This window comes from Apus apus, chromosome 1 (assembly GCF_020740795.1).
Source record: "Apus apus isolate bApuApu2 chromosome 1, bApuApu2.pri.cur, whole genome shotgun sequence".
Lineage (NCBI taxonomy): Eukaryota > Metazoa > Chordata > Aves > Apodiformes > Apodidae > Apus > Apus apus.
In genome coordinates this window covers 190,644,352-190,658,503 of record NC_067282.1, presented here as the reverse complement: position 1 = coordinate 190,658,503, position 14,152 = coordinate 190,644,352, and the positions used below count along the sequence as shown (strand labels likewise).

General features: G+C 40.8%; 1 protein-coding gene across 3 annotated transcripts in view; it reads left to right on the top strand.

Moving 5' to 3' along the window:
• ABCD2 (ATP binding cassette subfamily D member 2) overlaps window positions 1-14,152 on the top strand; it is a 48,718-nt gene that overhangs the window by 19,955 nt on the left and 14,611 nt on the right. For 2 of the 3 annotated variants that reach the window (XM_051608579.1, XM_051608578.1), the window contains exon 7: window positions 12,762-12,907. The exons of the other annotated variant lie outside the window; for it this stretch is intronic. In XM_051608579.1, coding sequence (XP_051464539.1) covers window positions 12,762-12,907 — 146 coding nt within the window. The remainder of the gene's footprint in view (window positions 1-12,761; window positions 12,908-14,152) is intronic. 3 annotated transcript variants of the gene reach the window in all.

Below are 14,152 nucleotides of genomic sequence, written 5' to 3'. Positions count from 1 at the left end.
TGAAGTAGTTCTTAATCCACTGTACTTCTTTCTCCTGGTCCATTGTTACTGGGTTTTTTTTCTCTCCAGCTTTCTTTTACTGTAATTTGGGTGGTTTTGTGAGAGGACTGTGTTTCTCCAGTTGTATACATAGTTTCTTTGTAATTCTGTGTGTGGTTCTGGTAGAAGACCAACCCTGATCCCTTTCTCAGCAGTTACAGTGCTCGTCCAATTCTGTATTCTCTCTCTTTCTATTGCTTATTCAAGTAGACCTCTAATGTTTCTTTCCTTCAATACCAGGCTTGTCAGATGCTAAAATGGAGGCAACCAAAGATGTACTAGTGTCAAATGCTGTTTGTTCTTCATAATTTAAGATTTTTATCTTGCTGCCTTTTTATTAAAGCTAGGACAGTATGGGACATAACAGTTTAAAGGTTTATCTGGACCTCCTAAGCTGTTTGGTTTTGCGTATGTCTGCTCTATTTCTGAGGTTCCTTTACAAATCTTTCCCTGTCTGATGTTTTTCCTTCTCTATTCTAAAAATGTCCTTGGTTACTGAACAAAACTGCATCAGCTATGAAGACGTATTTCCTCTCCTTAGCTCCATTGAGTAATCCAGATGTCTGATGTGATCTGCCTCAGTAGTCCAAGGATGTTCATCATGTGAATTAAACCAAGCAAGAATATTTTGTTTTTAAGTGGTATAATAATGAATTGATAAAATAAAAGTATTTTTTACATTATAAGCTCATGAAACTTTGAAAATTGTAGCATAATTCAAATGATATCTTAAGCATGGAGGCAGGTAGTTAGGGGTGGCCACTGTCATTGAAATATGGTTGCTTCCTAAGACAATTCTTGATTACCTACATAATTTAATCTTGCAAAATAGTTATGTTCACTTTCATATACTATAGATACCCTATATTACATATGAAAATATCTGCATATATAGCATGCATGTATATGGTTCTCCTGTATTAGACTACTTTTTTGTTGGCACGAAGTCTGTTAGAGAAGTAGCCCAAGTGAAGTGCTGTGCAATATGCCTATGTGAGTTCTGTTGCTTCATCTCATTTAGACTGGCTCAGATGTCTCTAATGCTGTGTAGTATTTTGCACATCCTGGTTTCTTATAAACTTGTATTGTTCTGTCTTGAATGATGATCACTTTAGTTGGGTCAGCTGGAGTTAAACTGTACTCTGCACATGCCAACACTGCACTAGCAATAATTGCCCTTCAGCATCTTGCTGATTTAACACCACCATCTTGACTGGGTCATTCAGTACTTTGCCATCAGTTCATGTCATGCTAGATAGATAGCACACTGCATCTATCTGTTGTACTTACTGTTACCAAGTTCATGGTGCTCCTTTTAAATATGTTTATTTCCAAAGTTCACCACTTATCTGACAGATGAGAAAAAGGTCTGTGGTAGATAATGTTAACACAAAACATAACAAGAGACTTCAGTTATGTATATTATTTTGATGTAAGTTTGCTTTAACAAATTGGCTGCTACTTTGTTTTTTTGTGTTTTTTATTTTTATTTTTTGAAAAGTCAAGACAGGTTAACTCAGTATTCTGCTGTTCATTGAAAAGTGTGACCTTATGTCTGAGAGGGCCATTATACTACCCCTCAGCCAGGGCACAGCTTTTCTGGTTTCATCTTACTCATATAGAAATTCTTGCATTTCTCCTTCCAGATTGAAGCAAGTCCTGTATTGTCTCACTTGGACCAAAAAAGTTCTTGTCTTGCTACCTGTAGGTTAGCTGAAGCTTTGCCTCATAGCATTCCTGGGTGACTCCTCAATTTCTACTTAAAGCTCAGTCACAGCTCTACAGTTTGGAAGTTTTTAATCAGGTCTGTGCACTGACTGATCGCAAGCAATGACAGGACCTTTTGGTAGCACATTGTGAACAAGATTCACCTGTGCTAATAGTCAGAGGTGGATAATAGCTTCACGGATTAACTGCTATTCCCTCTCAAGCCATGCAAGGTGCCTTCCTTGCTGGCCAGACAGAGTCAGCTAATTAAAGCACAGCTTCCGAGTCTGTTCTGTTATTAGACAAAGTGTTGTAGCAATCCCAGACTGAAGCCTTTAGTCAACTTGCTGCATTGGAGTTTAGATTTAAAATGTATTTACATAAATCTAACAGTGGTCTTAAAGGCTGCAGCTGAACTGATGTTTGTGAGGGACTTCAGCATGCCCTAGGGTTTTGGTCCCTCAGTCCCTTCAGACTGAGGACCTGTCTGGAGAAGTCTGTCTTTGGGAGATACTAAGAAGACTAAACTTGGGTGAGGAATTGAAATGCGTTGATACATACTCAACTTTTACTCTATATAGACACTAGTGCATTTTCTACTGGGCAGTTATCTGTAGCACAGAAGCCGGTACCACACTTGATACAAATTAAGGCACTTGTTTGAATCAACAGGGAAGTCCAGGCTTGATCTGGTACAGAGATTTCAGTATTGTGTCTTACCTGCTGGTAGTCTTATCAGTTGAAGCAGATTGTATTATTACTGCCTTCTGTATGGATGGATGGAGAGACTTTATTCCTCCAGACTCATGGAGGTGGCTCATTTAAAGCACAAAGGGGTCACTTAACTTGGTGCAAGAGAAGCCCCTTTTATTTGTGGTCCACAAAAGTACTTGAACATTCAGAGCATTAAGATCCATTTAGGAACTCATTGTGTTCCTACCAGTCACAGATACACAGAGGTGTAATGCTGAAGTGCTGTCAGCTGCACGGCTGATTAAATGCCATGATACATATGCAACTAAAAGGTGAAATACATTATTGTAATCAAAGCAGCATCCCTCCTATTTTGAATATTGCTTCACTACTAACCACATAAATCTTGTTTTGGCTCCTGCACAAAAGTGGGTGTCACTAATATGCAGAACTTCCTGGATTTACATTCTTTTGAAATGTTTTCCTCAATGTTACAGAAGAGCTAAGCTTTTGTCCATGAGGACACCCAATTGCAGGAATGTTTCTACTAGATCTCTGGCAATCAACTGCATGGTGCTTCATAATATATTTTGGACATCATGTTCTTGCCAGCATGAGCTTGTAATGCTTCCACCCTCCACTTGCTTCTTTTGGTTGGATTTTGAATATCAGAAGTCCTCTTCCAGCACCAATAATTATATGTTGCCTGTACCACCTTTCCATGTATCCATATATGTGCCAGACTGTTTATGGAACTTCAATTAAAATCTGGGAAAACTGGGCTTTGTAATTTTTTAAAAGTACATTGTCAGGTTAAACTTGACAAACATTTGATAAATATAAAGTCACTGAAGAGATTATAAGAAATAAATATGTGGCTGGTTTTTATAAGATCTCTCCAGCAAACCAGCTGAAAATTTATTTCATCTGTGCTAAGTTCATTTTGCTCAAACAACTCACTTGCCTTTAAAATTTAGTTTTGAGAGGCGTGTCAGGGAAACAAATTCACCTACAGGTTAACTGAGATCACTGTGTAACTTAGTGGTGTGGACAGACTTGCATGTTAGGGAGTAGTCTGGTGGTTGAGTTTTCATGACCTAGTTTCTGCAGAGAAGCTCCCTTACTGTGTCCAGCTTGAGCAGTTACCTCCAGCTTGATACCCAACACTGCAACTCTGCAACAAAGGATCTTTGGCAGATACTTACTGTGTCAATAGTATTTTACCTAGGAGTGTGAAAAAGCATGTTTCAAATGTCTATGCATGTTGAATTATGAGAAGCAGCATGGCTACGTAACACTGGGAAGCATTGGGGAAAATTAACTACAAAACCTGCCCAATGTAAAAAACTCAGTAGAAAAGACTGAAAGGATGCTGGCTTTTGTGAGGGAGGGACAGCTGAAAGACCTAATAAGAAATGTATCATTCTCTCTGGGAAAAAGTCCTTTCTTTTTCTTCTTACTATAGTCTTCAATCAGGAACTCTCATTACAGTGCCCTATTGCTTTTAAATATCCACATAGAAGACATAGCCAACACCTCCCTATTGAGGAGAAGGTGCTAGTCCTTCCTACGCACTACAGACTCTGTCTTTTGCCTGCCTCTGTGTTCTGGGCTCCAGAACTGTGTCCTATCTCCAAGATGAACTGGACCTTCAGCCCTCTCCCAGCCCCTCCATGATCTGCTCACTCAGGCACCTTTCTCAGGGCCAGGTCCCATGTTTGCCTGCGTGTGGGCTGAGGATCTCACCTTCTGTCCCTCCTCCAACTCAATATGGTTTCTAAGGTAAATTTAAGTTTCTTTCAGCATGGTGATTCTGTTCTGCATTTCTTGGAGACAATGCAATATTCACTAGTAACTTCTCAGCTTCCAGAGAGAAGACTATTAGCTATTTTTGTATACAGGTGTTTAACCCCTACCCCCAAGAAGTTAAAACAATAAACTGTCAACTCATACACCAAAGGTGGAATTTGTCTATGTTCATTTAGGCAGCTGAAGGTTAGACATCCTTGTGTGAGCTTTATAGTGAGTGAACGGTCTACCTCTGGAGGGTGATTCGCTGTTGCAATGCACCAATGAAAGTGTTCATTGTCGATCCCAGTAAGAAAGATACTGAATTCTGTAATGCATTTATTAAAATTCCTTTTATTAGAGAAAAAGAATAAGTTGATAGTATAGATAATCACAAAACCACAGAATGGCTGAGGATAGAAGGGACCTCTGGAGGTCATCTGGTCCACCACCTCTGCTTGAGCAAGGCCACCTAGAGCTGTTTGCCCAGAATCACATCCAGACAGCTTTTTAGTATCTCCAAGGATTGACACTCCACAGTGTTTATGGGCAACTTGTTCCAGTGCCTGATCACCCTCAAAATTGTTTCCTGATGTTTAGATGGCATCTCCTGTGTTTCAGTGTGTGCCCATTGCCTCTGGTCCTGTAACTGGACACCACTGAGAAGAGCCTGGCTCCGACTTCTTTGCGCCCTCTGTCCCAGTGTTTTTATTCATTGATAAAATCCCTCTGAACCTTCTCTTCTCCAAGCTGAACAGTCCCATCTTTCTCAGCCTTTCTTCATAGGAAATACGTCCCAGTCTGTTCATCATCTTTGTGGCACTTAGGTTGAGCAGATGCTAGGAATCCAGCATTGCACAGCCTCAGATGGACCTCTCATTGCAGCACAGCATGCCACACTGGTCCCATCTGTGCTAAGGTTCATTGGCATTATGGTCTTTAGCCCTCTGATAGGATTTTCTTAGAAGTAAACAATTCCATATATGATTTCTACTGTCAAGCAAAAGGTTGTTAGCATGAGAACATGCTGCTTCATGCAATATAAAGACAAGGACACACAGGTGGCGTAATGGGCGATGCCGAGTGGGAGCTGCCTGCAGCCTCCTCCGTTATGATTAGCTGGCAAAGTTTAATCTGCAGCCGAGTGATAAGTGCAGCACAGCACAGGCCTGAAGGCTAATTTATATCTGCAGCACAGTCCTGCATGGTGCAGCAAAGTATAGCACAGGCCTGCACCCACCCAAGTCAACTGTCATGTGGGTTACTAACTCCTCAATACACAATAGTCTTCCAGTTCTGACCACTGCAGCTGTTTGTCCATCTATGACACATGAGACCTGCTGGTGGTACCAGTTCACTAGAGGAGTCCATTGACTACAAAGAGGGCCTGGGGTGACTAACTCAGACTTTTATGAGTAAGGTCTAGGTGAGATGAGTCTTTGGCAAATAATGCTGATTAGTCCTTGCAACACTGCATTTTCAGTTCTTTGTTCTTGAGTCCTGATGTCATGGCCTTGTGGGAGCATGTAGCAGATGGGCTTCTGTCTGCAGTTCAGTGTGTGTGCTAGCCTAGCTTAGACGGGAGCGTGTCTTTCCTGAGAGGGAAGGCTCTTCCAGACTTCTCTATCTGCCTAGCATTCTGTATTAATTATACCCTATCCATTTCATTTTCTACTAAAGGTTACTCCAGCTCCCTTGTGGCCACTTCAGGTACCTGTAATGTTTATAAAATGACTGTAATCATGTTTCATGGGTCTATATACATGACAAATCTCTGCATTCTGTGCTGTTAGGTTTGGTCCTGTGTAATGCAGTGTTTCAGAGAGGATTAGAGAGGAATTCAGTGCAATTTGTGAGTTCCCACTTGTTGGCAGGATGTCTCATTAGTTACACACTATTGCTCTAGTGTTACTTGCATATTTATATCACAGTGCATGCAAAAAAATGTTGCCATGGACAGCTAAGCAATGTAGAAACCCAGAGCAAAAGCAGCATCTGCTCTAGAGGCTTCACTGTCTACATTTCGTCTTCTGTGTGAGGTAAGGTGTCACTTCTCATCTGCAAAACCATGAATAATTTGGGATCTTTCTAAAAGAAGGAAAATGCCTTGCTTGTTGTGTCACGTTGCTGTGGTAAAAATCTAAAACTCCTCCCAGGCTGGGGTTTGCCTGGTGGGACTGGCAGGCTAGACTCTTGTCCAGAGAAGCTCGTTGTTATTCCTTCAGTTAATTAATCTTCATGATCCATCCAAATCCTTTTATCATCAGGACTACCAGAGGTATGAAAAACCTGGACCTGCAAAAATGGGATGTTTAAGAAAAAGGGAGTAATTTTTCTTGTCTGATTGGTTTATTTGATTAATTGCAGGAGGTGTAATTATTTCATATTGCATTAGTTGCTCATATTTTGTAGAAATTGTCTGGGTTTTGTTTTTAATTATGCATGTGTTCCTGTGTTCCTGTTGTCTCTGCCCATCACCAGGTACAAATAGACTGAACTGGATAATATTGTGAACCTTAAACTTTTATTCTATCTGACCAGTTCTAGTTATAATGTAAATTATCTTGGATATGGTGAGTAAGTAAATAATGAGATGACACCTGAGCATGAATAACGCTTTAAAGGCTTCTTTTACCTTTCTGATTATTATTTCCTCCCAGACTTTTTTGCAGAGATGTGCACAGATTCTTTGCAAACAAAGCCACAGAATGATTAGTGTGATTTTTTTCAGCCTTTGATAACAGATTCTAATTATATGCATTCAGAAAGTACTCTCATACACTGCATTTCATTTCCTGTTCACTATGTTAATGGTTATAAACTGATTAGATTCCACTCTGGTAACTGATCCATCTGAAATATTTAGAGGCTGTTCATGGCTAGTCCTGTATGAGTGGAGAGGAGAGTTCAGTGTAGGGTATTTTAAAGAGAGATCAATTATTTATGTCTTTAGAAGGGTAGCTGAAACTTTAGCTGGTCCTAAAATCTCTTGAACTAGATACAATGCAACAAACTGAGCCTGTTGGTTTTTTAACATTTTGATAAAGATTATGTATTATTTTTTAACTCTTCAATGATATCACCTGCTATGTGAGGGTAGTGGATGCAACAGTACTTAAAAAGAACTCACTTCACATTCATTCAAAACATCTTATTTTCTTGAAGTTGTAGTGATGGTGACTTTGTTCGTTTTTTGCAGTTTATTTTATTTATGTTATCAAAGAACTATTAGGAATCCAGATCACTTTTACTTAGTGGAAGTTGCCATTTCTTGAACATCACTGTTGATCAAGCTTTGCTGGTGTTGAAAACCATGGAGTTTTTACTATTGACCTAAGAGCCAGAGTTCTGCCGAGGTGATTCTAGTTGAACTATTACAGTACCTAAAAAATAGGATCTTGGCACCAGCAAGGTGATGGAAAGTTCTAAATATAGGTAGATTCCTTAGATAATCAGGCAGAGATGTAGGGATTTTGGAAAATTATAAAAAAAAATAAATAAGTTGTAGTAGGTAAAGGGAGCCACCTACAGTTAATCCACAAGAATCTCTAAATATAAATGTGTGTCTGAACTGCCTCTTACTGGAGCTTACTGCCAAACTGAGAGTTAAACATTAAACCCCTTTATCTATAGCAAACCCTCTCCTGAGAGCAGCCACCTAAATAAGATTAGAACTCCCTTAAATATGTTTTTGTAATGCTACTGAAGGATTAGGATAGTTAATGCATTTTATATTTCATATAGCATTGGGAAAAAAAAGAAAAGATAACATAGAAAATACACAACACGAGGACGGGTAGTAAAGCCTCCTCCTTCCAGCTGAGGACTTTGACTGGTATATTCTATACCAGTCAGGCTCTTTCCAATAACTGTCTTCAGACGCATAATTCCTGCCTCTTAGCAGCAGTTTCCTTGGTTCAGTGGGAAGATTAAAAGGTACCCTCCCTTTGACTCCTCTTTAGCCTGGATGCTAGCCTAGAAAAATGGGAATCTAATGTTCTGCAAGCTAAGAAGAGCTTAGCCTGAACCCAGTTCTTGAAAGAGATTTGCTAACTGTTATGTTGTCATAAACCCCCTCATTTTACATCTCTAATAGCTGCTATATTTTGTCCTGGACTTAAAACTGTGCCAAGGAATGTTCTGACTGGACATTAAGAAGCATTTATTCACTGAGAGGGTGATCAAACAGTGGAACAGGCTTCCTAGAGAGGTGGCTAATGCTCCAAGCCTGTCAGTGTTTAAGAGCCATTTGGACAATGCCTTTAATAACATGCTTTAAATTTTGGTCAGCCCTGAAGTGGTCAGGCAGTTGGACCCAGATGATCATTGTAGATACCTTCCAACTAAAATCTCTTCTCTTCTCTTCTCTTCTCTTCTCTTCTCTTCTCTTCTCTTCTCTTCTCTTCTCTTCTCTTCTCTTCGCTTCGCTTCGCTTCGCTTCGCTTCGCTTCCCTTCGCTTCGCTTCGCTTCGCTTCTCTTTTCTCTTTTCTTCTCTTCCAGTATCATGGATGTAAAAATGGGGTATCAGTTTATTTTGCATGGAAGATGAAAAAACCCTTGAATATGTTAAGGAAATATTTGTAAACACTTAAAGTAGATATGGCTTGTTCTGATTTTGGAACAGAAATTTCTTGACATTTAAAGCAACTAATTTTCCTTAACTCATGACTTAAGAGAGTGATGTCCTCTGCTCTTCAAGGCAGTAGTGAATTAAACAATGTTAGTACTGCCTGGTTACAGTGTGCAGTGTTAATCTACAATCCCTTTGAGTTGGCATTATGCATCTCTTCATGCCTAACAGCCTCAGTGTGTAAGACCTCTGTTTAGAAAGACAAGTAACTGGCATGCACTCCAATGTTTTTCGTATCATCTGCTCCCTCCTCGCTCCCCAAAGTTAACTGCAATAAAGAGACTGTATTATAGACAACACTTGCTCTTCCTCCCTATATGATTTGTCTAATATTTTGCCAACATAGTACACAATGACATGTGCCAGTAGGGCACTGGGGAATTGTCCACACCACAGGCTTCAGATCGCATCTTGATACCATTTTTCGTTAAAGCCAGCTCTGCAAGGCATACGCCTCAGGCACGATGGCTTGTTACCAGCAGAGTGAAGTTACAGCTCTGCAAAGTGAAGTACTAAGTGCACCAAACAGAAATTGGTGATGCAATAAAACCATGAAACATACTGAAAAAGGATCAGTTTGTGTGAACTGCAAGTATTTTTTCCAATAAATGCCTTGAAATCCTGGAAAAGCAAGCAAGAATTAGCATGTTTTCTTAGCTTTCTGGGGGTTTCATACCAAAAATGAAAAAAAGGATTACTGACCTTAAATTCTCTGTCTTATAACCAGTGTAGGAATCTCTTTTCAGAGAGCAGAGAAAGAAATAAAATAATTGGAGAGTTATTACAATTAAAGACATGACCTCCTCCTGGCAGAGGAGTTGCTTTTGGAGGCTGTAAGAGTGCTTGCTTTGAGATTGGAACCAAGACACTCCCAAAAGAAAAACTCCATCAGAAATAAATTATGTCAAGTTAAACTCGAGTATTACTTCAGGACAAAAAGACTGGTTTTGGGTTTTGAACTGCTAAAAATTTAATGAAAACAGTGTTTTAACCAGGAGCGTACTGGCCAAGCCAAAATTTCACTGTTGCAGTGTCCAGTTACCTGCACTGCTTACTACTTAATGTCCAGCTATCACACAAGTGTAACCTCAACTACAATGACATCTGAAGTTTAGCAGGTTTTAATGTCTTTGACTTTCTCGCACCCATGGCAGGTCAGGGAGTTTAGCAGGGAAGTCTGGCTTGGTATGAGATAATTAGTATGAGTTAGATGAAATTTTGTAGCACTTTAGGAGTTAGTTATCTAGGTTAACTGTCTGGTCTCCATCCCCCATTGAGGGAGAAAAGACTTGCAAAAGGCAATCCATCCCCATCCTAAAATAAATGAAAACCAACCACAGAAGTGCTTCTCTTTGTGGTCAAGAATTGGAGCCCCAAATAGGACATCTCATGCCAAGCAAGGTGAAGTGTCCCCTCAGGGACATGAGTGGCTCCTTATAGAATGGGGGAAACAGATCATGCTCCCCTTCCTTCCAGGACAGACCAGTAATCACAAGCCATTCTTCCTCTCTGCTAGTTAGTCAGTAATTGATGGGGTTTGCTATTCCACTGCAGGCTGGGCTTTTCTTTCATTGTTACAAACCAGGTGGGGAGAGATGTGCTTGGTTGTTGTACCAGGAAGTGGTACAGCATGGCAGCAGGTGTCCTGGTGCTGTGCTTTTGAGCATTGCCTTCCCACTTGTGCTGTAGGTTAAAACTCAGAGCTGCTGATCATTACAGGATCATACTTCACGAGACTAAGGTGTTAAACCCCAGAGAAATTATATAATTGGTAACTGTCCTCCTTGCACTTACCTGCAGCTTCACCAAGTGTGTCTTATGCATAAGCTGTTCTCAACTTCTCTGAGCTCAGGTGGAGTTGCTGTCTTCTCTCCCAGAGATGGCAGCAGTGTAGAGCAAGTGAAGTGATTGCTATATATGCAAGCAGTAAAAAGCCCTTTGGAATTTTAGATGGAGACCACTATGGAAATGTAATATATAATTACTTCATGAAGTTACATAATTTTTGAGTTGAGATTTTGCAATATCTCCGTTAACATGTATGGTTCACTGCACTTCATTCTAGTGTTCATGCAGCAGCCCAGAGCGACACTCTTCCCACAAAGTAGAACAATGAGCAAATGGGAGCAACAATTCTTGTATTTGACTTGTGGTTCTGGTTTTGCTCCATCCGGGTGCCTACCCGCAGCAGGGAAATGACCAAATATGTTCGAGCAGTTCAGAGCCCTTTCCACTCCCACCCTCACCCAGCTGGTGAGGTGAAAGTAGTTTAACTATGGGTGGGTACAGACGGTTAATGAGTGTCTGCAGCACTAAAACCAATGCAGCTGATGTCAGCTTGAATGTGACTTTCAGTTCACATTCCAGCTTTAGTTCTGTAATTGTACATCTGCTGTATTATGAATTCCTTCAAATTACTCTGTGGTGCATTTTAGGGACTCTGAGAATAACAATGGGTAGATCCACCCCTTCTGCAGTCACACTTCCAGGGGAATGGAAGAAACCTGCTGAAATATTACACATCTCGGTCAGGGAAAGCCTCTGTGTGGCTGAAATCTTCTCACAGGTCCAGAGGCTTTTCAGGGAAGAAAACTGCCCCCTTGTCATCATGCTGTGAAGTTGTTGGGAGCAGTTCTCTGTGGCAAGGGCAAGCTGCCTGGAAGCCTCCTCATTGCTGGCCCAAATTTAACTGCTCCTCTCTGTCATCATCCCCTGGCACCATAGCTTTAATAAGACTAGTATTGTTTTGGAAGATGAACCCAGAGGGAGTTAGTGCAACGCTTGGCACAGAAAACAGGACAGAATCTGGAGCCTGACTGCTTGTCATCTTTGGCCTTCCCCTCCAAACTAACAATCTCACAAATAATTCCTGGGATGTTTCCAGCTTCCAAGAGCTAGCAGCAGCATCTGTGGGACAGGATGGATTTGTCCTTTGCAAGAAATTCTTAAAACAAGAGCAGCAAAAGAGATGGTGAGATAAATGTGTCTTAGATTGCCTTTGCTATCCTAGCCTACGTGGCCTCCTATCTTTTAGAAAGCTGTAAAACTGTTCTTTGAGCTGACTTTGTTTAGAGACCAGGAGGATTTTTGGAGCCCGGGCTGTACCAGAGGCTGGACACAGCTTGTGACTTTGTGGAGACTGTCCATAGTCACTCCAGGGGCATGGCCATGATTTAGGCCTCTGGCTTCAAAGAGGAGACAGATTGTTCTAGTAGGACAGATAGTATTACCTGGTCTGGGAATGTGGTGATTCAGAAGCTGCTTCACATACAGCTTAGCATTGTGCTTGGCAAAGGGAGGCTGGTGCTGGAAGGTTTAAGCTGATCAACTGCTCTAATGTATGCTTTTTTGCAATTCAGAAGTGTTACACTCTGGTTTCTAGAGCCAGCTAAGTTAGGCCCAGGCCCAGTTCTGCAGTCCAGAATAGTAGTGTGCAAAGGAGGCTTTCAGTGCTCTCCTTACTGAGTGTCTCTTGCTGCACCATAGAAGTTTTTCCCAGTTTAAGCTGCAAACTCTTTGTTAGAATTTACTTTTATCATATAGGTGTTTATGTCGATTTCTAAATATCAAAGCATACCATACCTTGAATACAGCATAGAGTTTCCCTGATTCCGGGTGAAAGCAGTCAGAATGGGCTGTGAAGTGGATGTTTATTCTGCCTCATCTGTCATTTTGTTTTCATGCTAAAACTACCCTGTTGCTATGCTGTAATGAGCTGTTATGGAAACCATACATTGTCCCTAGGGTAAGTTTAGAAAAACACTCACCCACAGTGCACCCACAGATAAATCCAGTTTTAGCAACATAGTGTTTAACGCTTTATACTCTGCTTATAGAGCATCAGCAAGATGTGCTGGCTTGGAGCCAGCCCCAGGTTACTGGTTTGTCTGTGTTGTTCCTCAGGCCCTACATGTCCATTGGAACACTGCGTGATCAAGTCATCTATCCAGACTCAGTGGATGACATGCACAAAAAAGGCTACCAAGATCAAGATCTGGAGTGTATCCTGCATATGGTTCATCTGTACCACATAGTTCAAAGAGAAGGAGGTAAATTGGATACTTTTGTAAAAAGCTTCACAAAATCCATTCCTCGTGTGTGCTTCTTAGTGTGACTTATCTTTACTTACTGAACTGGCAAAACTGGATCCAGACCTTTTGTGGTTATGGGAGGTGCACATCCATATGGTTGTTGCTCCTGATGCTAGCGGAAGAAGAGCTAAGTGCTCCTCTCCTCCTCAGTAAATCCATGCTCAAGATTAAAATCCTTTTTCTCTTGTAATGGCCAGTGTTTTCATGGGATTGTGAGATAAATGACTTCCCTTCATTTTCCTAGAAAATGTAACCTATCTTAAAACCTTGCAGTGTCACTGACTACATCAACTCAAAAGCATGTGAATGAGAGTCAGCTCTGCTTTCACCTCCCTGGTTTGTGAGATCCACAGGATTATGTACCATGGGAAGGAGTGTCTGATAGCAGACCACCAGGTGGAAGAAGTTAAAAATAACCACATGACACTGGCTGGTGGTAGAGTGTTGCCATTTCCCAATTGCTGTTTAAGTTACTATTTGTTCTCAGTGTTGTCCTAAGGGTAGGGAACAGTGTAAGTACACTGGCACAGTAAATGTCAAGATGCTAAGGACTTATCTTGTGTCTAAGGAACCGGAGCATTTAATGGCTTTTTTTCCCAAGCATAGCAATAGTTTTCACCCTTTTGTTCCCACCAGCCTCTAATCTCTAGTTTGAATTTCCTCCCCATCATTATGCTTTTAAAAGAAGAATAGGACAAAGTTGGTAATGTTTAGTGAGAAGAGGGAGGATATTCAAACCCCTCTAAGAAGCTGAGGTTGAGAGTGCTGAATGTACCCTGTTTCTCTCTGCCAGCCATCAGTCCTCCTTTTTGAAAAGGTACTTCAGGTGTATTGCCTTGTAATATGTATTCTTGGCATCTCCCAGGATCATTCTGATAATAGAGAGTAGCTTCTCAGCCTTGGAGAATCCCAAGGCAACATCTTAAGTTCCCATTCTTGGATGTCAGCTTGTTGCTCTGTTCAAAAGGCAGATGGTGCATTTTATTTTTGAAGCATGCATAGACACTCATCTTTTGTCTTTTCTGCACATTTTACAGTGGGAAGTAGTAATCATAGTTGCAACAGAAAATTACTATCATTCATATCTGATGCTATGACACAAGAACTGAAAAAGTAGGCAGAGAGCTAAACTCAGTGACTGGAATAATTGCAGAGAAGGCCTCTACCCCCTACACTGTTGTTTTAACTACTGTTAGTATTCCC